Source organism: Mesoplodon densirostris, chromosome 9 (genome assembly GCF_025265405.1).
Source record: "Mesoplodon densirostris isolate mMesDen1 chromosome 9, mMesDen1 primary haplotype, whole genome shotgun sequence".
Classification (NCBI taxonomy): domain Eukaryota; kingdom Metazoa; phylum Chordata; class Mammalia; order Artiodactyla; family Ziphiidae; genus Mesoplodon; species Mesoplodon densirostris.
In genome coordinates, this window is record NC_082669.1 from 64,634,012 (window position 1) to 64,657,287 (window position 23,276).

Consider the following 23,276-nt stretch of genomic DNA (forward strand, 5'->3'; position numbering starts at 1 on the left):
TAATCAGCAGCGCACTGTTTATCTGCCCTAAAGGAAACAGTGAAATATTTATCTATTAATGAGCCTCATTTGCCAGCAGATTTATTAACATGAGGTTCCCCCCCCTCCTCCTGGAACCTCTGGCCGGGCAGGCTCTGTGCGTTCGCTCCTGGGCACCTGGCTGGCCTCTGGAAGCCTAAGAAATGGCCGGACACTCTTTTGTCCTCCCTGCAAACCTTGGTTCCCCTCGCTCAAGGGAAACCAAGTCTCTTTCCCCCAGCTTGTTGGAAGCTCAGGCCAACACTTTCTAGGTGCCAGTGGTGCTGTAAGGTTTCTGGTAGCTTTCACTGGGGCCACCCCTGGGCCTCAACTAGCTCCTCATGGGCCTGGATGCCTGCGAGCAATACATGCTTTAGAGCCAATTTGGAAAAGAGAGCGGGCCCGGGCACCTGGGGACTGCAGCCCACTATAGATCTCCATTTCTTTTGGAGACCCCCAAAACAAATAGGGGGACCTTTCCCAAAAGGCCACCCAGCTCTGGCAGCTTCACCTTTCCAAGGACTGGCTTTACCTTTCCAAGACTGAAGCTCAAAGTAGTCACTCACTCCCACCCAGGGCCCCAACTCTCGGAGCTTACCTTCCCAAGCCTCCAACCTCTGCGCAGGGTCGGAGCAGCAGAATGCCCTGCTGCCCACCACTCTCTAGAGGGTGGTGGGGTGAACCCTTCCCCTAAACGCCTCATAAACTGCCCAGGCTTCGATGGAAGCCCAGCAGTCAGGTCAGTGCGCATTTTACTGCTCAGCTCTATTGCACACCATAAACCCGACCTCACAATGGAATTGCCCCGGAAATTCTCTGAATTATAGAGTTTGATTCCTTGTATACAAAACGCTTCCCATCACTTTCAGAGGGTCCAGGCCGCCCCTGTTCACCGCACGCTCTCAGGGGGTCCCAGAAGCACAAAAGGTGGCAGAAGGGTTCATGCTTGGATGCAACCGAGGCCGAGCTCTGGCCTAGTGGACTGCCTGAGGCGTGGGTGGGGAGGCGGGGGCTGTCTGGGCAGGTGGGTGCCTGGTGGTTTCCCCTGGGGGCACAGGGGCCATAGTGTGGCAATATTCAGGGATGCCCTTTATGGAGGACCAGGATGATGGTGTGTCTCCGCTGGGGAATGGTGGGGTAAGACTGGAAGAGAAGAAAATACCAAATATTCCAAATAGCATTACTTTGTGGCAGGAAATAAAAGCCTAAGAAAGTTAAATGAAGACCAAACAAACAAGAAGGCTAGGAGATCAAAGAGGCGGAATTAGACAGCTTTAGACCAATAAATTGTTCCTCGGGTGACACAGAGCAAGACGCAAAGAGAAAGAACGGGCCCCGCCGCCGCCGTCTGTCTAGACTCCGGTGGCTGGAGCAGCCGATAGCGATGGCGTTTAAAGTAGAACCTGCCCTCGTGGGGCGACCCGACAGACCGAGGGGGAGCGATTTCTGGGAGAGCAGGAAAGAACGCGTTTCCAGCCGAGAGGGCTGGGAGCCTGTACCATAGGCTCACCCCTGCCCGGGTTTTGTCCGGCGCAGGTCCAAGCTGTCCTGGCAGGACGCGCTGAACCTTCTCCTGGGCCAAAGAGGATCCAGATACTGCCGGCAAGGCCTCGGCCTTTCTGGGCCCAAGTCAGCCAACTGGGCCGAGTCCCGCGGGTGCTGAAACCTCCCTTTCGTTTCTGAGCTTCTCTCTCCCCTCTTGCCTTCTGCAGCGGGGTTTTAAAACGAAAAGGCCAGACAAAACCAGGCTTTCAATATGGCCTCTTGAATCGCGTGTTCTGGAGCCTCTGGTTTTCTAATTATTTGGCTGAACAGAGACACCTGCACTTGGTTATATGTGATAATATTCACAGAAATACTCGTTGACGCTCGACCTGGGGCAGGCACGAGAAGGCGAGTTTCTAAGCAGCCGAGCTGTCTTTATTAAAGACATTTTCTCAGCGCTCTCCTGGAGCTGGGGTCCTACCTACCAAGCAGAGTGTGTTTCCCCTGCTTCTCGTTATGAAACAGTCCTCAATATTTAAATCCAGCTAAGAAGGTTAACCCAGCTCTGGGTCAGCGAATGGAGCCTGTCGGGAGTCGGGCGGCTGGCGATTTGCTTCTGTAAACTTTTCCACCCGCACCCGTCTCGCGGGCTGCGCGTCTCTTCTCCACCTAGTGCGCAGTCTTCCGTCGCGGCGCGGGGGCGGATTCATCCCTGACAAGTGCAAAGGAGCTCCGCCTGGCTCGGGGTCCCGTCTGCGCGGCTCAGAGGGAATCGGTTCCCTGGCAGCCGAGCGGGGAGAGCCGCCTCCCAGCCACCGGCAGGCCAAGGGCAAGAGAGGCCCCGCATGGCAGTCCACGAAGCAGAGTTCCCGACCGGCCTGCACTTACCTGGAGCCTCCGTGATCGGTGGTGAGAAGCGGTCGCCACCGATCTGCTCCTCCGCCATTTGTTTGTAGTTACATAAATCGAGCTTTGTATCTGCGGCTTGGATACACGGCCACGGGCGGCTCTTGGGGAAGCTATAAAAACCCCTTTCATCAGAGGCTGTGAAATTTTATGTATTATATAAGGAAATATAATGAAGGCGTGTGTCTGTAATACCAACGTGTGTATATAAACAGAGAAGGGCGGAGAGAGAGAGAGATAGGAGAGATGGCAGCCAAAAACCCAGTCCCCGGTTTTACAGCGTGTACAGCGCGGAGATGCAGGTTGTAAACATTTGGTGGGCTTGGCGGAGATTATTACAACCCAAATAAATGCACCGCGTGGTGTGTTCACAGGGCTCGGGAGTGCTTCGAAGTGTTCCCTGTTTGCGTTTGCGTTTTCCCTCTGAAACCATTCTGCACCGGGCGGGGGGGGGGCGGGCTGATCCTCGCACCCGCGCTCCGTACCGCCTCCTGGAAGGCTCGGAGGCGTGTTCCCCCGCCCAGGGTCGAGAATAGACTGGGCCTGGATTGGGGTTCCCTCCCCACCAGAGTAACCTCAGTGCTTCCACTGCTCAGGAAATTCGGCGGCGAGAGAAAGCAAGGGAGGCTTTCGCCACGTGAGCTCCTATCCTGGAGCTGGGATGTTAATATAATTATTTTAAATACCACATTTATTTTAGAATAACTAAAGCAGTTCCTGGTCTGTCCCCCGGGATTTGCCATATTGCCATACCCACACCAGACAATTACCAAGAATGCCTCTACGCCCAATTTTCAGCTGCCTAATTTTATTGTCACGTTTTTAAGGCGGCCTAGTCCCGGGATCCTGGCTCGCCTGCGGGTGCTGGCTCTCCCGACCCTGTACCGGGGCGCAGACTTCGGGGCTCTCTCTCGGGCCGCCGTAGGACCCTTGGCCACCGTGTATGCCCTCTGCACACCCTCTGCGGGGTCACCAGGTCCACGGGCTGTAGGCCTTAGTCCTTGTGTCTGTCCGCCGGTCAGTCGCGTTCTCCGAGCGTCGTCGTGATGCCCCGAGGCCTGTCCTGGGCTGGGAACGGTGACCCTAGATCGGTCCCCGCGCCTGGATCTACTGCCCCATAGCAGCCGGACAGCTGCAGCCCCGCAGCGCTAGGCCCCCGGGATGGGGGAGAAGGGGGCGGGAGCGGTGCAGGTCAGGCGAGCCCCCGCCGCTTGCCTTTTTGTTTGCCAGCGAGGCTTCTGTCCAGGCGTGAGCAGCACCGAAAATATACGACCACCGTTCGCTCAAATCTGGGTCTCCCATTCCAGAAAAGCTTGCATCAAGTCGACATCTTAGGAACTTCCCAGAGTCAAGGCGGCGGGAGATGGCGGCGCGGGCGCCTTTTGCGTGGAGCCATACTGCCATCTGCTGGCCTCACCTTGACACTGCAGCCCAGCAGCCCGGCCTGAACTTCGTCAGCAGCCGCCGCGGGTCGGGCGTCCCACTCCAAAAGCTGGGCAAGGGCCTATCCCCGGGGGGTCTGCACGGAGCCCGGAATCTACGCTGCCGAGAGGGCAGTGACCATAAAAGTGAGCCGTTTCCGCAGCCGCTTTATCGGCGGCAGACAGAGCAAACAAATGAAAGGGCTTTGGTGGAAAATCTTAATTGGGGCTGGACAGTTGTAAACTCATTAAGGGCCGAATTCCAGACAGTTCGCAGACCCGGCCTTTATGGCACACCCTTACTGCCCATTCTTTGAAGTTCCTTCTGTCTGCAACAACAGAGGGCGTCCCAACCTGGCAGCAGGGTGGGGTTGGGAGAGAGGGGACGCCCCATCCCTCGGCGCCCAGGCTCCCCTTTTCCGAGCCCAAACACAGATAACTTCGCAGAAATCGAGGTGGGTCGGGGCGGGGGATGGCGAGAAAAGAAAAAGGGGGAGATGAGGCTGAACCTTCCTCCACATCTAGAAGGCGCTCAGGCCTCCGAAGTTGTGGCCGTTCCCCCCGCAGCCCTTTACACCCCATAAACGGTAACAGCCCTCATTTTCTTTTATGGCTCTTGGGGCTGGTCAGTTGCTTGGGCTCTGCCTCTGTCAGGACTTGTGCTTGGGAGGGGTGCGCGGGGCGGGGCCCCGAAGGGGCCCCCGGCAGGCCTGGCAGGGCGCGGGGGCGCAGGCCTTCAGTCCCCTGAGAGCCCCCGACTGTCCGTGCCCGCGGCCACGTTGGGGCGGCCGGGCTCCAGTTTCCCTCCTGGCAGATTCTTTAGGAGCCAGGTCCTCAGCTCTCGGTCCTGCTGCCGACCCCCTCCCAGCTCCCACCCCCCTCCCCCCGCCAGGGAAGAAGGCCCCCCGGAGTCGCCCTGGATCCGGTTTGGGAAACTCTTGGGGCTCCAAGATGAAAGCGTGGCCGGCCGTTCCCAGCCACTGGCCACCCGTACGCGACACCCCAGCCCGACTTCTCTGAGGCCTCCCCGCAGTCCCGCAAATGGACACAAAGCCGAGAGCAGGGCTTCGCTGACCCTTGTCATCCAGCGTTCCTCTGCTACCTGCATCGCCAGACAGCCGGCCTGGTAGGCAGAGCTGAGGCCCGTCCGAGCCTGGCTGCTGCAGGTTTTGGCTCCCGAAGGCCCGCTAGAGACTAAACTGAGGTTATGTCCTCCTCCATTTCAGCCCGTCCCCCACCCCAGACTCTACCCAGGCTCCCCTGTCCCGGAGAAGAAGGTGCAAAGAGCTGACCCGCAAAAATTAGAAAAGAATCAATATTTTATTTGGCAAAAAGTTAAATATTTCAACACAATTTGGTCAGTAGGCCTTGAGGTAACTATTGCAAAATATACAGTGTACGTTCAGCCTGATGGAAACCCCAGATTCATCAAGGATACAAATCTACAGTAGCCCAATGGCGGTTTCATAGTGTATAATTTATTATCAATAAAATTAACTCCATTACAATAAGCATTCATTTTCCCCCAATTAAAATTAAACGTAAACCATAGGTAGTAACCTTCTGCACATACGTATAGCTCCAAGTTTCCTCACTGTTTGGTGCAAGAACAATATTCAAACTTGTTTGATTACTTTTTAACATGTGGATTATATATATACAATGGACAAGACAGGTCTATAGAGCATGTAGAGACTAAAATGTCCGCATTTCAAAAATGGAGAAAACCATGAATCTATGCGTCCAGGAGAAACCTTTCTTTTCTTTTTTAAAAAATTTTATTTCACTGGGAAATCCTTACAGCTAGTTTACAATCAAAGGTTAACAGCCTAGTTATACAGAAGACATATTCCACTACAGAGCTATACCCCTATGCAACTGCTTTCTCCCCTCATAAACAACCTGAGTTCAAATCGAATTCTAGCTTTCACAATCACAACGGGTGCATCACCCATCACAGAAGTTTGAGTCACAAAACATAATTACCACAATAAAACACAGTGTTCAAGTATCTGGGCAGATCGCTCTGCTGCACAAAGAGCAAATTAAATTAACTACACAGACTAAACACTATACAGCCCGCCGTCAACACTTGTGCATTATAAAAAGGTAGTTTTTTTGTTTGTTTATTTGTTTTAAGTCAGGAACAGGTAGATTTTTAAAATATATATACAAGCTAGCACATACAGCCATCAGCGCTAATGCCCCCCCTTTTTTCTGTCTTATAGAAAATGGAAAGCTTACAATACCTCCTCCATCAAAGCGGCAGGCCAAGGAACCAGCCTAAGCAGGGTTTGCCAGGGGGAGATGAGGCCTGGAGTTTAGAGCCGCTTTCTGCAGGGTGATGGAGGCCAGGGTGGGGTGGGGGTAGGAGAAGGGGACGGGCAGTTCTCTTTCTCTAGCTCGCTCTCTTTTCAAATTAACTTGAGTCACACATCACTCGTCTTTTGCTCGGTCCTTGTTGATTTTCTTCATTTTCATCCTGCGGTTCTGGAACCAGATCTTGACCTGCCTCTCGGTGAGGTTGAGCAGTCGGGCCACCTCGTACCTGCGGTCCCTGGTGAGGTACATGTTGAACAGAAATTCTTTCTCCAGTTCCAGCGTTTGGTGTTTTGTATAGGGGCAGCGCTTCTTCCGCGTGGAGCGAGCGTGGAGCCAGTTGGCAGCCGGGTTACCTGCGTGGGAGCGAGAGATAAGAGGGATTTAGGAGGAGAAGCAGCACACCCACCCCTCTCCGCTGGGGGCTAGGAAAACTCCTGGTGTCTTCAGCCAAAGTTCAGGACGCTGCTGAATTGGTTAGGGAAGGCAGGCGAGCCTCCAACACAATGGAACCCTGGCCCAGAGACGCAGGGACGATCACTTACAATTGCACGCCGTAAAACCTCGGCTCCCTCCACCCCTCTGAGGCCCTCCTTTCTCTTCCTCTGTCCTCCGGTTCCCTCTCCTTCCTCCCGCTCTCCGCACATTGTGTAAGAAGTGACATTTGAAAACAGATCTTTCTCGCCACACAGGGGGAAACCACTCTGCCCTGTATTCCTTAGCGAGATTAATATTCTATTCTCCCTCTCACTGACTCTCTATCTTCCCTTCCCACCTTTCCTTCTACTACTCTCCCCATTCCTTATTTTGACCTCCCTGGAAGGCCGTGGGAGCTGGGCAGGCTGGCACGGCGCCCCTAGGCACCCCAAGACCGTTGATCGCTTCTCGGGTTTATTTGAATAATCTAGCATGGGGACCCTCGTGTCCCGGTCGCCTGCAGCCACATCTTGGGCAGGATTTACACCGCCACTGGCTAGAGCAAGAAGTGGAGAGAATCAGCAGTCTTCCCCAGCGTCCCGGGTCAGGCTGCCCCGGCTGGCTGCAGTTGCTGCCGCCGCTCCCAGATAATCTAGCCGCACAAAAGACTTTCTCTGCAGCGGTGCTTTCGAAGAATCTCCCAAAGTATCTCTGCCTTGGTCCCGGGCAGCCAAGGAAAGGGGCGGTGGGTCTTGGCTCGTACCGCAGCGCCTGCCCCGCCCCCTCTCTCGGCAGCAGCCGCCTCCCCTCCCCCGGAGCCCGGCGCGCCCGCTTGTCACGCTTCCAGGACTTGGGGCCCCATCCGAGGCCTCCCAAACGGCAACTTCTGACTCCCGGCCTTTGCTCAGGAGGCTCCCAGCGCAGGCGAAGGCTGGTTCCGGAGAAAGCTGGCGGGCCGGCAGATCCGGGTGGCCGGCGTGGAGGCGGTGGCTGGTCTGGAGGGAGGAGACACTTACTGGGATCGATGGGGGGCTTGTCTCCGCCGCTCTCATTCTCAGGATTGTTTTCGGAGAAGGCGCCTTCGCTGGGCTGTTTTTCTCTATCAACTGGAGGAGAACCACAAGCATAGTCAGTCAGGGACAAAGTGTGAGTGTCAAGCGTGGGACAGTCACCCCTTCTGGCCGACAGCGGTTCAGGTTTAATGCCGTAAGGCCGGCTGGAGGGCAAGCCCGCGAAGGACAGCGCGCCGGGCGTGGGCTCCAGCCAGGAGCGCATGTACCTGCCGTCCGGCGCCGCCGCCGCCACGGGCGCCTGGGGGTGCACGTAGGGGTGGTGGTGATGGTGGTGATACACTGCCGCGGGCACCGCATTGGCGCCCGCCGCGTGCACCGGGTTCCACGAGGCGCCAAACACCGCCGCCTTGGACTGGAAGCTGCACGGGCTGAAATCGGGGTGCTCCGCCAGCGCCGCGGCCTGCCGGGGGGGCTGGCCCAGGGCTCCCGGCGCGTAGCGGCCCGCGCCCAGCTCATCCGCGGCATCGGCGCCCAGCAGGAATGAGTCCACGTAGTAGTTGCCTAGGGCCCCGGTGGTGGCCATCGCCGTGCCCCGCGCCCGGCCGGCCTGGCCCGACCCGCGGAAATTATGAAACTGCAGATTTCATGTAACAACTTGGTAGCACCAGGGGGAAGTACAGTCACCTAATAAGTTGCCGGCGCCCGCGCCCCCATTGGCCGCGCGCGTCACGTGCCCGCCCGGCAGAACAATAACGCGTAAATCACTCCGCACGCTATTAATGGCCCAGTGTTTTGCAGTCATAATTTTTATAGCAAAAGCCATATGTTTTTATGCAAAGGGATCGCAGCGCTCCACGATCGGGTTTGTTTTAATTGTGGCCAACGAAGATTAAAAGATCAAATCTGGCCTTGCCGCTGAACTCCCTTCCCCTCCCACCGCCACCACCAGACACACACTTCTTAAGCGGACTATTTTATATCACAATTAATCACGCCATCAGCAAGGCGCGGGTCCCGCGTGCGAGTGCGGCCGGCGGAGCCCCTCACATAAAATTAGACAATAATTGAAGCCATAAAAAGGCAGCCAAATCGCATTCTCGCTCTACTGTATTTAAATCTGTATTTATGATATTTCATAAGGAGTTATTGTTTCAGAAGCCACACAGGCTGGTGGAAAGTTGGGAACGACCAACAGATCCGTTTGACTCGTCGTGGCTCCCAGCTGTAAAAATTTACGAGGACTTGGAAAGGTTAAATTAGACTGTTGTGTTTGGTTGGCGAGCTCCCTGTAAATAATTCTTGTGGTCCCAGGAGATGCGAGTTTACCCGGGGCCGGTCAAGAAAAGTCAAATTCAACGCAGTATCCATCCCAAACTGAGCCACCACCGCCCCTGTCGGAGGGCGCTGGTCAGGGACGGGCCGCCGAGAGGGCAGCACCTATTGTGGGCCCCCGGAATCTGCCCGACTGGAGCGCAGGGCGCCCGGACAGCTACCAAATTCGCCGCTGAGCCTCCAGCGAGGGCCCGACCGAGGAGCGGCCAGAAAGGGAGTGGCCAGCCGTCCCTGAGACGATGGGCTTGAGGACCTGGTTGTGACGCGCACTCGGCCCCAACTCCGCGCACACGCGAGCCCAGCGCGCCCTGCTCGTGGTCAGCCCGGAATCACTATCCCCCACCCCCGGCGGACGCAGCAGGCGGCCCAACACCGTGCTCCAACCTCGAAGGCCCTAACGCTGAGCTCTGCAGGCCTCGTCGCATTCCCTGAATCTGAGCTGCGAAAAAACACAAGGCAGTATCAATGAAAGGCGAGCCCGCTAGCAAAAAGGCAGACCCGCCTAAGAGATCCCGCGGCTCCAGTAGCTGGGAGGCCCGCACCGGAGCGGTTGGCCTCCGGGCCCCCGTATGAGTCCTTCAGGGCTCCTTCCTTCCTGGCTCCTATCCCGGGCCCACCTCGGTTACCCACCCGACCCGAGGCTCGGCAGAGGGCCGAGCGAGGGGCCGCAGCTCAAGTCCAGGGCTAGAAATTAAAACGGGGAGGGGCACAGGGCATTGACTTTTAATCCCATTCCTTAGTTTGGCCAAATTGAGGAAGGTATTTCTCACCCCTTAGAGTCTTTCAGAGGTAAATTAAAAGGCCTCGGCCTGGATGTTAATTGAAAAACAAAAACAAAAAGCTACTCCAAACCCGAACAGAAAGAGGCGACTCCTAAAATCGGGGTAATTAAATTCACGTGTGAACACTGCTTGCAAGAGTGTGTTTCTCATTAGTCCACTTCCCTGGCGGCGAGGGCGGGCGGGCGGCATCGGTCGCTTCCATCTTCTTTTTTGCCTTCATCCTCCCCAACTGTTCCAGTAATCCCCCAAACCCTGATACACCCCTATCCCAGGCGGGGACCCTCAAATGCCAGGCTCTCCCCGAGAATGAGGCTGCGAAGCCGCGCAGAGACCAACCGGGTGCCCCTTCCTCGGCCCGCGCCGGAAGAGGGAAGTGGCAAACACAATGAACTCCGACGTGGCCGGTCCTGGCCGCCTCGGCCCCCTCCTCCCTAATATTTTCCTTTCCCTGTAAATTCCTCCGCCTTATCCGCACCCTCACCGCAGCCCAGGGTGTCCCAAATATCGACCTCTTAGATTTTCATTAAGAAAAATTAACCCTGGAGGAAACCTTCACTCCTAATTGTGATTGTCTGCCAACGGGCTGGATACGCCTGCTTGCCGTTTCCTTTTTTTTTTTTTTTTTTTTTTGTAGCCAGAGAAGACATCAGTGATTATTAGTATTTTTTTAAATGAAAAGGCTGGGTTTCTTTAAGTAGCCTTAGCGCCCCAAATAGGATGCTTACTAAATAATTAGCAGGCTTTGAGAATTAAGCAGTCTTTACTGATGCCTAGAAAGGAGAGAAATCACAAAACTAAATGTTATCCCTATTTAGCCCACAGGTTTGGGGAGAGAATATGCAGGCTTTTGTGTCTGCCTTTATTTTGGAAGTGTAAAGGATTGTGTGTGCATACAGAAACAATAAATGGGTGTGATTACAAACTGCCTCTTCTAGCCTGAGAGTTCAAAAACCTTGGCCTCCAAAACAAATCCAATACTCAGGTCCTGAAAATGGCAGGGAGGAATTGAGGTGAATGCCCTATGCCGGCCTTTCAGATAACAGGAGGGCAGGCTGAGCAGTGAAAATAGTTCCTGGGCTGCTGGAGCTGGGAAGGGAAGCGCTGCTCCGTGGGCTTTAGCCTGAAGGCCCGCACGTGAGTTGGGGGATATGGAGGGGTAGAAGTTGTTTTCAGTTCCCTGTAGCGAGAATGGTCCCTCCGGCTTCAAACCATGGCCTACAACTTGGAACACGGACTCAAGTTTGTATTCCAATGGTTCTGGAATTTAGGATTCCTTTCCCCTATTATTTGAAACAGACTGGCACTGGAAGGGTTCCCTTCTTTAGCATCTGTCCCCACAAGGATGCCATATCTAACATACTCTGAACCTGACAGAAGTTACTGGCAAGCAAGCAGCCAATCTTTGCCCTAGCGGGGCTCCCTTATCGCGGTTAAAGCCGGAGCCTGGACTCGCAGGCCGGGAAAGCCGAGGAAGCTTCCCGTCAGAGTTCCCTGCGTGACGCTCCACCGAGCCTGGCTAGGCCTCAGCCCAGGTCTCAGCCTCAGCTCCCCAGTGAAGTTGGCGACAGGCCTCCTTGCCCTCTGAGTGGGCACACAGAAACGCCGCGAATGCCCCTAATCAGATCTCCTAGGTTGCCGCGGAGTAGAAACGCCAGGCCGCCGCCATCCGGTCGTGATCGTAACCGAGGCCTTGTCTGCGCCGTGGCATACGAGGCCCAGATCCACAGCCCTCGACCGCCGCGCCCCTCGAGCCCTTCCTCTGCAGATTCCGACCTCTACTTGAACGCGCATAGAAAAATAAGACACCCCCCCTCCACCGCTCTCCCCAAGCAGGCCCTGGATCTCTCCCGGTTCCCTCCCAAAGGAATAGTTGGGGAGGAGAGGAGGTGGAGATAGAAAACTGGACATAGACCGAAGGTGAAAGAAAAACAAAGAAAAGAAAAGAAAAAAGGGAAGGAGTAAAGAAGAAAGAGAAAAAAGAGGAAGGAAGGAGGAAAGGAACGAAGGAAGAGTCAAAGGCAGCTCTTGGGAGTAGAGGGCGGTTTACAGAGAGAAGGGTAAGTGACAAATCCAGGATCCCAGCTCCTGTTAGCCCTGTCCCTCATAATTTAGACTGAGTCTCCATTGGCAAAGGGATCTTTCCTGACCTCGTACCCTGGATTGGGGCTGGAGGTGTCCCAGCCTTGCAGGAATATGGCAGAGTCCCTAGCCAGGCGCAGGCCTGGAGCGGGGGAGGCCCAGGATGGAAGCGTGCGCCCCTGACCTTGAATGGCCGGAGGCCCAGAATTCCTACCACGCCCCTGGCGTCCGCGAAGGAGCAGCTAACCTGACCGTACCTGCTCCGGGCCAGGTGGGGGCGGGGGGGTGCGCTGAGGCCAGCAGCCTGGCAGAGCGCTGAGGAGGCAGCGTCAAGGCTCCTGCGCGGGATAAGCCGAGGTTGCCACCGCAGGCCTGGCACGACCAGGGCCCGGATGCCCCGCCCGGCCTGGCCCCCGCGCGCACAGGTACCTGAGACGATTTCAACTGAAGTAATGAAGGCAGTGTCGTGCTGTCGAGAGAAAGGTGGATCCCAACAACAGGAAACTACCTAAATCACCGACCAGTTCTGGTGCTGCCCACGCGGAGCTGCCTCGCCCGCCGCCGCCGTTACTGCCGCCACCGCCGCCAAAGGAGAACCCTGTGATCGCGCCCGGCCCCTCGCCAACCTGCGCCCGCCGCTGTCACTGTGTGATCCGGGCTGCCGCTAAGGTATCACGGAGGGAGAAGCCACCGGCCCCGGTAAGGTAAACCTGGGAGAAGAAGGGAAGGAAGGTAAAGGAGAGAGAGGAAAATGGAAGGAGGGGAGAAAGCGAGAAGAGAGGAGGGAACGAGCAGTGTGCGGGCTAGTTTCCCAAATCTTGCAGCTCAGCGACCCGGCGAGGCGCCGAGCGGCGGCAGCCCCGGGCGATTCGAAAGCGCAAAGGACAGCAAGGAGTCCGGCTCCCTGTCTGGCCTCGGCCTCCCGCGCTCGCTCCCTGCCACTCGCTCTCCCCCTCTCTCCCTCCCCGCCAGCCAGCCAGCCAGCCGGGGCGCGCGCTCCTGCGCCCCCTCCCCCCTGCTGTCGCTCCCCCCCCACCTCCCGCGAGCAGGAAACGCGTGGCCCCGCCGAGGGCGACCAGGTTGGGGAGGACTGCTGGGGGAGGGAAGACCCATGCAGCCCCGCCGCGATCTACCTAACCGCTGCTGCGGACGCTAGTGACGCGCTGTGGGCCCAGCCTGCTCCCCGGAGTTCTAGGCTGGGGGTCATTTAGGACCTGGAGACCCACGGAATAAGCAGCCTCTGCGAACCTCCGGGGGGGCTCCCGAAAGAAATCCTGTTTGGCTTCCTCTGTCTATGCAGCTCCCCTCTCAACTGAAACCACTGGTCCAAGACAGCCACAATCCAGATATACTAGCAAGTCATAAAACTGAACAAAAGCCGACAAACCTTACGGCACCAGGGCTATAGGGCCCAGACAAATTACGACCGTCTAGGTAATATTTAAATAGATGCCTAAAGTAATTGCAGGGGGCGCGGGCTAGTCCTCCTGTTGTAAAAGTGGTGGATGGGATAAAGTGGAAGGTGAAGATAAGAAGTCAAAAAAAAAAAGAGGTAAAATTAAAAAGCTTCATTCCACAGCTTTTATTCTTCTATAAGAACATAAACATCGTCTTTTTCCACGCACAGCAGCATTACAATATTAATTTATTCTGATTTAAGATTAGAAGTAAATAGAGCTAGAACTAACATTTATAATAACGATAGAATGCATTTGCATAAAACAAGATTGGCAATTTTTCATAATAATAGACATTTATACAGATTTGTATTTTATAGTTTTTTCTTTTTCTGCACCTACAGGTTTGACCCTTTTATGCATGTAACTTCACAGTATAAAGGAAACCCAACAGTGTCTCCCTTCACTAGTCTATTCCGCTTGCCCCAGCCCTCCTTGGCTTCCGTGAATTTTCGAAAGAAAAAAAAAGAAAAGAAAAGAAGAAAGGGGAAAACGAGGAAAAAAACCTCCACAAGATAGGGAGAATTATGGTGTGCTTGTTGTGTGTTACCAGTGGTAACAATTATTTAATGACAAAAAAATCCACTAAATCTGCAGGTATAAACAAAACAACATATGATTATTTATCTACAGCCAGAAGGGCATGGAAATTCAGAGTGATTGAAGTAATTTAGTCCCACAATGCGAGACCTTACACAAACTGGAAGAGAAGTTTCCTTCTCCTGTTCATTCTTTTCTTCTTTTAAAGCTGGGATATCTTACAGATAAAGGAAAAATTAATCTTTCTGACTTTCTCAGTTTTGCCAATCGGCCAAAGTCAAGCCCTTTTGCCAACCTGCGTGTCCATTCCTGCAAGCCCTTCTCTTTGCCAAGGAAGAAAGGAAGAAAGAAAAAAGAAACCCAGGGGCCTGTATCCCCTGATTAAACACAGCCCAGCACTCCAGGCAGGCAAGCCCGGTGGCGGCTCCTTGCACCATTGACCTCAGGCCAGACACCTCAGCTGCCTACAATGCGACCTCTGCCTTCTGGCTAGGTTTGCCGGCCCTGCAGGAAACCAGCTCCACCAGGAGGACAGAGGCCATTTCAAGCAGTGGAACCCCGAGACAGCAAACCATCCCTGTCACCGCTTTACATTTAGGACAATATCTCTCTATATAGAATTTTAGCGCTATATGGCTTTTTCCCCCAGAAAACAACAAATAAACCAGCACCAAGCAAACAGAAAAAGAAACAAAAAGTCAGAACAAACCAGCCCTGCACAGATGTAACGGCCAGCGAGATGGTGAGTGTGGGAGGGAGGAATGGGGCTCCGGCACAGGTGCGAGTTCCTGGGCAGAGCCGAAAACAGAGGGAGCAGAACGGCTCTCTGGAAGCGAAAAGAGCCGCATTGCCTGGAGCTTCATCAGGAAAAATTAAAGTTGGCTGTGAGCTCCCGGATCCGGTTTTCTCGGTTCATTTTCTTCAGTTTCATCCTGCGGTTCTGAAACCAGATTTTAACTTGTCTGTCCGTGAGGTGGACGCTGCGGCTGATCTCTAGGCGCCGCTCTCGAGTAAGGTACATGTTGAACAGAAACTCCTTTTCCAGCTCCAGCGTCTGGTGCTTGGTGTAGGGGCAGCGTTTCTTCCGGCCGCTCTTTGCAGTGAGCCAGTTGGCTGCGTTTTCGCCTTTGGAATTGCCTGGCATTTAAGAGAATAAAGAGGGGAAGGTTAAATCGAGGCCACGCGGGCTGCACGCAGGGGTGAATTCGGATCGTGCCTACCGTAAGAGGGATGCCCTGAGTCACACGAAGAGAGTTATGCCCCCCTTTAGCTTGCCCAGGGAGAGCAATTCCTCCAAAAGTCATGTGCAAAACCGAGTGGACCTCCAATCTACACCTACTCTCCCAATTTACATTTTCCTCCGCTTTTTTCCAAACACCTGTTTTAGCACAAAACTGCCAGGCGCTAGCAGAAGGAACGGCCTGGGAGGGCAGGCTGTATATCTTGAACTTAACGCCTTTCTGTGCTTCTCGCCCCGAGACAGACTAGCATTTCCTGCAGCCCCCAGGCTGGGGGCGCAGAGTGGTTACTTGGAAGGGGGGGGGGCGGGCCACGTGGCTGTGTCTCACTCCAGTTCCCTGGTTGCCCAAGGCCTGATGAGGAGAGGAAGAAGGACATAGATGGGACATGGGGAAGGCACGAAAAACTGATTGGGGTCAAGGGCCCTGCCTCACGTCTCTCCAGGAGCCAGGGACGTGCAATCTGGGCGATTTCGAGTTCCAGGGGAAGCGAAATGGCCCCTTTCTGACTCTCAGATCAGGGCCCAGGCATCCGGGCTGCATATGCCTTTTCTTCTCCCCGCAACGAGGATTGCCGTCCCTCCAGCAACTTTGAAAAAAGCAAGGGGGATCGTAAACTCGAACTTCGCCGGTTAATGGGCTTATTTATTGGTGCTGGCGGCTGCTTATTTTGGATGCCTTACAAACATCCGCGCTATCTGCATGCGAGACACTTTCCCTCCCTCCTCCTCCCCCCCGCGTGGGCCGCGCCTGGCAGGCTGGGCCCAGACCACCGCTTAGGGTGCTCCGGGGCTCGGAGAAGGGCACGCACAAGAGGGGAGCTGCTTGCCGGTGTCCTCGCCCCCAGCCGGAGAATGTCTTGGTGTGGGGCGCTAAGCCTGACATGAATTTTTACTGCGTCCCCACGCCCAAATATTAAAAAGCAAGTTCACAAGGTCAGCCTGCCTGCAGTTCGGGCCAAGGCCGACCGGCTGCCGTGCGGACTCCTGGCTCTCTGCTCCTTCCCTTCTCTGGGTCTGCCTGCCTGCCTGCCTGCCCGCCTCACTGCGGCCCTTCAGCGCGTCCTGCTTACCCAGGGAGTCCTTCTCGGGCGAGGCTTTGCTGCTCTCGGAAGGGGCGGGGGAGAGCTCCTCCGCAGCCGAAGACGACGCGTGCGCCTCCTCGTCGCCCTGCGAGCCCCCGCCGCCGCCACCGCAGGCCAGCGTGGGGGGCGGCGGCGAATCGAGGGCTCGCTCCTTCCGGGCTGCATCCGCAGAACCGGAGGCGAGCGCGGGTGGCGGGTCGAAGCCGCGCCCCGGGGGCTGAGCAGGGAACGGGCCGGCGCCGAGCTGCTGAGCGCCGCCGCCGCTGCCGTAGCCCTTAGCGGTGCCATAGGCCTGAGAGAGGCGGAAGTAGCCAGGCACTGGCACCCCGCTGGAGGTGCCCAGGGCGCAGCCGTCAGGCGGCGGGCCCCGCGGGAAGGGGCCCATCTCGGCAGCGGCGGACGAGCCTTTGGGGCATTTGTCAGCCGAGTCGTAGAGGCAGTAGGAGCTCTCCTCTTTGATGTTCTGCGCGAAAGAGCACGAGGTGGCCTGCGGCGGGGGCTGGGGTGGTTGCGGCGGGGGCGGCGGCTGCTGCTGGGGCTGCGGCGGCGGCGGCCCTTCGGGTGGCTCCATCCGGCATGACCGGGGCGCTTCCAGCCACAGATCTATAGGCGCGGGCGCGTAGCCGTGAGCCCCGGGACCCAGGCCCCCGCTGCCACCACCGCCGCCCGGCGACGCCGCCTCATTGCGCTTGCCTCCCAGAGCCGGGAAGAGCCCGCAGCTCTGCAGCCCGTAGGGCAGGTCAGCGGCCGATGGCAGGTAGACCCCGCCGTGGGCATAGTAGCCGCCGCCGCCGCCGCCGCCCCCCGCGCCGCTGCTACCACCGCCAGCCTCGCTTCTGCCGGAGCTGATGAGCGAGTCGACCAAAAAAGAGTTCGCGGCGGGGCTCTCCGAGCATGACATTGTTGTGGGATAATTTGGCGAAGGAAGCAGATAGCCCTTTCTGGCTGACATTTCTTGTGCAAAACATGCTGAATACGATTAGCAATCCCCCCGCACCGCGGCGAGCGCCCGCAGCCAATCCTGAGCCAGAGTTTCCGCGCGACCACTCCCAGTTTGGTTTCGTAGGCGCGGGGCCGCTCTCCGAGGGCGCCCTCCGAGCCCGCGATTGATATAAATATGTAATCTGTATTGATGGGCCGCGAGATGCACACCCAATACCTCAGCCCAAAGGCCAGGAGCTGCGGGGGCAACCCCAGCGTGGCTGGCGGGGGCCCTGGCCCCTGGGCTCGCTCCGCCCATGCCCAGACGCGCGCCCTCCTTTGGGGCCTGTTTGAAGGGCCCCTGGGCCCCGCGCAGTTAACAAGTGGGGTGTTTACGGTGCGCACCCCGGCCCGCCTTGGGTGCTCCCCATTTTAATTTCGGAATCAGCCACCAGACCTCGGTGCACTCTAGACACTAAGTGGGGCCGTCAGGGCCTCAAGCTCTTCCCATTCAGACCTGGACCTGGAGCTGTCTCCCCAAGGTGGTGGACCTATTCCTAAGGTCACCAGGATCCTCAGAGTGTCCGAAATCCAGAGCAGACTGGAAGCCGGCAGTTGCCGCTTCTTTCTTGCATCCCTCACAGAACTCTCCCCAAAATGCAACGCACTGGCCTCTCAACCCCGTAGGCGCTCCGCCTCCCCTCCGCCCGTGGGTTGATCCAGTTAGGATGTTTACCTATGGCGTGCTCACCTGGCTTGCCGTCTCTGCAGCTCCTGTCGGTGAACCTTGGTGGGCTGCCACGAGTGGGGGCGTCGAGGCGACTGACCACTTTGGCTGAGAGACTTCCCCACCCTTTTACTCCAAGGCCAGAGCGAGGTCCAGCCACCCCGCAGCACATGGCCCCGGCAGCCTCCAAGCTCATACGCCTTTGGGGGAGGTGAAAGAAACATTGATCTTCAGGGTTTTTGGCTTACCAGGAGGCGAAGACCTGGAGGGGGAAACTTGGAGGGGGGTTGGCAAACGGACACCTCTGCCATACAATTCTCCTGGAAATCTCCCTTTAGCCTTGGCATTCGCACGCTGCCGGAGGCTACGACAAGAACGAGTGTCACCACACTCCTGCCTCTCGGTCCCCTCCCCTCTTCCTCCCTCCCCTCCAAACCCACGGCTGGGGCATCCCTCACTCCCGCAGTGTGCGCATTTTAACGAGGCCCGCGGTGAGGAAATCCGTTCTCTGTGAGGCCTGGCTGGGCTCGTGGCCCAGTTATAGGCGCGTTCGGAGGCCAGGCCCTTTGCTCAACAGACACCGGGGCCTCCTACTTCCCTGGCCGTAGGGACCGCGCTCTTAGTCAACTGGAAACGGCAGGCCCAGGGCGCTAGCCCCCAAGTGTGGGCCTCATACATGTCTCAGGAAATGCGACCTTTTCCGGCCGGATCCAGGGAGCCCAGGAGGTCGCTGCCTTGCCCCTGGCCTACGGGCTAGAGCTCTCCAGGATGCCCCAGGCCTGCCCACTCCGCCAGCTCTGGTCCCTGCAGAGGGCTTGACTGGAGCTGCTGAACGCCGGGATCCCGCTACGGCCGGCGGCGGGGAAAGACCCTTGCCTTCCGGGTGATTTGCCAGGCACTTGGCCTTGTTCCTCCCAATATGGACTCAGTCGGAGGAGGAAGCCGAGCCTGAGAGGACCCAGAGAGAGCGTATGGGAGAGCTGGCGGCAGAGCCCTGGTGCTGGCTTCTGAGATGCACGTAAGCAGTTGCGGTCTCTGCCGGCAGCGGCTGCTCGGCGCGCAGCACCCGGAGGCCGTGCCACCGCTTGCGCTGCGCTCCAGCCAGTTACACCTCTGCGCCCCGCGGTGACCGGCTCTGCGGACTGGACGTCTGGGGTGGAGAAGAGAGGGATAGAGAGAGAAAGAGAGGAACAGAAGGAAAGAAGAACAGAGGGAGAGAAAAGAGAGGGAGAAAAGGGGAGAGAGAGCACGAGAGAGTCAGCTCTCTCTAATCCGACAGGGTCTTGAGGCTGCAGTAGCGGCGCAGCCGAATCAAGTGAGGGGTCTGTGCCGAGCGATCAGGATCTGTCCTTCACTCTCCATATCGCTCAAACGCCCAAGGCCAAGGCAGATTTCAATCGGACTAGGCCCACGAGGTCAACGAACTTGAGTACCAAAAGCTTCAGACCACGCAGCCCAGGATCCTTCCCCAGATGGACTTGGTCCTTAGCCACCTTCTAAGGACAGTGAAACTGACTGGAACTCTTGCGCTCAGCAGCGCTACTGGGAAATGCCACAAAGCTGAGAACTGCCTGAGAAGGGGGTTTTGCCCCTCAGCACTGTCCATACCTCTCAGGAAATCTCTGCCCAGTGGGAACTAGGCTCCAAGTACAGGAGAGGGTCCCTTGAGGAGAATGAGCCCCAGCAGGCCAGTGAGCCAGGACTTGGTGCCTCTTCAGACAAAATGCAGAAAGCAACTTCCCAGCCCACAGGTTAGGAAGGACCAGTGGCCACAGGAGAGAATGCTTGAGATGGTGGAGGCTAAAAAATAAAGTGAAAGACAACGCTCTAAAGGATCTAACCCTGTCTTTCTTAACCTTTTTGGAAGTTAAGGCCCCCTTTGGTAAATGTAAGGCCACGTTCTGACTCTTATCCTGTGAAAAATGCACATCTGTGCATTCCCACAATTGGACCCATTATTTTTAGGGAGTTCACAGACCCCTCAAAGCCTTTTTCTTGGGGTCTCCAGAATGTTCCAGGACTCTCCGGGAAATCAGCAGCCCTGCCAGTTTGACTAGTAAGACAAGCTGGGTACCCGGCTGTAGGCAGCTCAGGCCCAATCTAGTTAGAGCTCTGTAGGGTGGCCAAATGGGCTTCTAGGCTGAATGGGATCCAAGAGCATGCACGCTCCAACCAAGGTTACAAATATCAGTTTGGTACCGCATCTGCTATGAGAAAGCCACCTCAGCTGTGGAGTAGAGGTGGAAGGCCTGCTGAGGGCTCAGACACCATGGCATTGGCACTTGGGTCTTCACGGACCTTTGGGGAAAGCTAGATGTTTCTCTCCAGTGTCTTTTCCCCCCTCTAATAAACCAAACGGGATGTTGAGTTTGTGCCGTTTCTTGCTTGGAAAAAAAAAAAAAGAATATGTAAGCCTATGTGGGATCCCCTCTCTGGCCCAGACTGCCACTCCACCTCCACTGCTGAGCCGAGAGTATGTGGAGAGCCCGCAGATGCGCCTGGGAAGCAGACTAGCCTGCCCGGCTGGCTGGTTCGAACAAGAAGATATCTACACAGCAGAAGCTCAAGTAAAATGCCTGCTGCCTTCTCAGTCAGTCTCAGAGCTCCCAGCATCCCTGACCTCCCCCAAGCCTCCACATGCCCCAGACTGTAACACCGAGGTGTTAGCTTCCTCAATAAGATATTCCATTTATCGATCATCTCAGCTTTCCGGGGGTTCCCCAACCCCAAGAGATTAAGAAAAACAATTCAATTGCAGCATGGGTTGGCTTCTGGACACTCTCTCTCCCTCTCGCCCATTTACCTTCTTTTTTTCTTTCACCCTCTTTCCCAGCTGCCGAATTTCTCTCTTGTTGGTCAGGATGCCTTTGACCTAAAACTCTCTGGCGTCTACTTGCTTCAACCAGGCCTGTGCAGCTGCCAGGGCCCACATTTTATTTAGGAGTAAATATTGCTCATTTCTACCTGGTTAATTACATGCCCCTTCAGCTATGGAGCCGAAGTAAATGCCAGGCTGGTGAAATAAGCCCTTTGGCAAGGATTACCATGCAGTTCACCAGATAGCGGATTGCTTCTCCTGAGTAGGCCCTTGCAAACCACGAGAAATAATAAACTGTTATTACCAAAAAATATTCTTATAAAAAATACCAGGTACTGAGATTGAGATAGCCAGTAAACAATTTGTATCTGGAGGTCACTCTTGATGCTTTCTGGGCTCAGAATTATCTGATCAGCTGTGGAGTTGAGATGCAGCCCCAGAGAGGAAAAATAAATGCTACTTCCACAAATCCAGCTTTAACAAAAATTGTGGACTTTTTTGATTCACGCATTTACTGCATATTTAAAATTTTGGGGGGTGAGCAGTAAACTTCTTCTCCTGTTCATCTTTAAGAATGTCAACCTTTTCAGGGATACAGTATTTGATGTGTCTGCTTAGAATCAATCAGGTGCAATGTGTCCCTAAATTTTTTTCTATATCCAACCACTGAACTGGCCCTTCTCTCCTGATGGGGGGAGTGTTGGGGCCTTTTCATTCACCCCTCACATACACCCCTCAATTGCAATATCCTTAGTTTCGTCCATCATAAACTGCCTCTGGCCTTGAAACTAGAGGCAGCTTTGGGATTTTAGGGAAGGCTCAGGCTGCAGAGAGCAACGTGTGGGTGCCCACTCCTTGCTTTAGTCTGGCAGAGTTTGGGAGACCCTGCTCAACAAAGACTAGTGACTGTGATCGGCAAAATTATACATGCACACACAGGCGGCACCTACTTTCTCTGAGATTCCCCCCCCCCACGCACCCATGCACAGTATATTTGGGAAAAGAAAAGAGCTATTTTGAGAAACTAATGAAAACATACTGGAATAAAAAATTTAAAAGTAGGAAAAAAGGAAATTTGAATCTGGCCTCTGAAATGTAAGTGATATGATTATTTTAAACTTGTTTTATGACAACTCTGATGGAGAAATTGTTTGATCAGAGTTTATCCCCAGTGCCAGCCTTGGAAAATGTATAGGTATTTATCAATACATTTTTCACGCATTTGCAAAATGTACAAAAGATCTCATTTTTGCATCTAAGAAACTGCTGCAAAACTCCAGCCAGGTTTATAGCGGTACATTCCAAATAAGCAACACAGACTTCCCTGGCAGCCTGAAAAATACAATGCTACTTTTCTGAACTGGCCTTTTTTGGAACAAATGTTACCCCCAATCTGCTGGGCAAACCTAGAGATCGCACAAAGTAGGAAATCAGCTACCTCCCTGACTTCTGCCCCAGGGAATAAGCCTGCCCCAGCGGCTACGGTCGCTGACCACCTCATTGTTTCGAGTAGAAACTTTCAGTTTTCCCCAGTCCCGCCATCTACCCCCACCGTTTTTTTTTTTTTTTTTTTTTTTTTTACACCACCACAATCCCATATCCCAGCACAGCTGGGACCCTTTTGCTTGGATGCTCCCCATCCCAGGTTCATCGCATTCTGAATATTTCTACAAAATCTAAAGATCGCCTTAGGGGAAATGCTGGCGCATAGCGTTAAAATCGTCAGTTTTTCCACTGAGGCCTCCCCCTGCTTTCCAACCTTAGGGGGCGACGAGAGGAGGGGGGGTCGAGTGGGCTGAGCGCCTATAGCGTCACCCCCCAGCTCACAAACCCAGCCACTTTCCGAGCCCTGCTCAGACACCGGCCCCACTCCCGCCCCAGCCAGATTGAAATTGCTAAACTTGTGGCCTCTTACCTTGACACATTTCCGAAATCACTGCCAAGGGAAAGCTGGCTTCTCCGCGCCGCGACGCCTGCGAGGCCTAGAGAAGGCGCGTTGCTTTAAATTACAACACCAACCACTTCTTGAAGGTGAGCCCCCCTTTTTTTGATACGAAGGAGAGCGGGACAAGTGAAATAATGTAACGTGCCGCTCTTAGTATCAGAAGCGAACAAAGGCCAAGAAATGCGCTGGGGTTCCCGGCTCCCCGGCGGCTTTGACATTGATCGGAAGTGCGCCATCTCGTGGCGGCTGAGCGCCTAGGCCGGGCCCGAACTCCAGCCCGGAGCCGGGAAAGGAGAGCAGGCTCAAGGCAGAGACAGAGGGAGAGAGTGCGCCCAGCCCGCTGCTAAAGAGATCTCATTTTTACATCTAAGAAATTGCTGCAAAATCCCAGCCGGGTTTATAGCGGCGCATTCCAAATATGCAAATTGGCCGGGCCCGGACGGGTTTACGACCGCATTGTCACAGCCATCGGAGGATGGGCTTTTATAGGGCTCAGAAATCAAACCCGCGCCCGCTCGCCGCCCGCCCTCGAACAGTCCTCCTGGCTAGACTCTCTGTAGCAACTTGTGAGACTTGGTTAATCTTTAACCGTCCCAAAGGAAGTCTCCTTAAATCCTAGGCTTCCCTGCCCACTCCTTCCCTGCCCCCAGGAGAGTCCTTGTTCACCTCTGTGTGTCTATCAACCTAGGCATTCATCTCCGGGGTCCGTCCCATTCCCCTTTGAGCTTAATTTCCCCAGTCGCGCAAGTTAGACAAACACACAAACAAATAAAC

General features: G+C 55.3%; 2 protein-coding genes across 3 annotated transcripts; both read right to left on the reverse strand.

Annotated features, from left to right (window-relative positions):
• Positions 1-5,131: 5,131 nt before the first annotated feature.
• HOXA9 (homeobox A9) lies at positions 5,132-8,484 on the reverse strand. The gene is made up of 2 exons (XM_060107777.1): positions 7,583-8,484; positions 5,132-6,505 (listed from the first exon to the last, which is right to left on the reverse strand). Exons 1-2 carry the CDS (start codon positions 8,160-8,162, stop codon positions 6,267-6,269), a joined length of 819 nt encoding a protein of 272 aa, XP_059963760.1. The 5' UTR covers positions 8,163-8,484; the 3' UTR covers positions 5,132-6,266.
• Positions 8,485-13,352: 4,868 nt separating this feature from the next.
• On the reverse strand, positions 13,353-22,720 carry HOXA10 (homeobox A10). 2 transcript variants are annotated; one of them, XM_060107775.1, is made up of 4 exons: positions 22,473-22,720; positions 17,764-17,939; positions 16,080-16,694; positions 13,353-14,906 (listed from the first exon to the last, which is right to left on the reverse strand). In XM_060107775.1, exons 2-4 carry the CDS (start codon positions 17,933-17,935, stop codon positions 14,632-14,634), a joined length of 1,062 nt encoding a protein of 353 aa, XP_059963758.1. In that variant the 5' UTR covers positions 17,936-17,939; positions 22,473-22,720; the 3' UTR covers positions 13,353-14,631. The 2 variants fall into 2 exon arrangements, with proteins under 2 accessions (XP_059963758.1, XP_059963757.1); XM_060107774.1 differs by lacking the exon at positions 22,473-22,720 and having other exon boundaries at positions 16,080-17,857.
• Between the last annotated feature and the right edge of the window lie 556 nt (positions 22,721-23,276).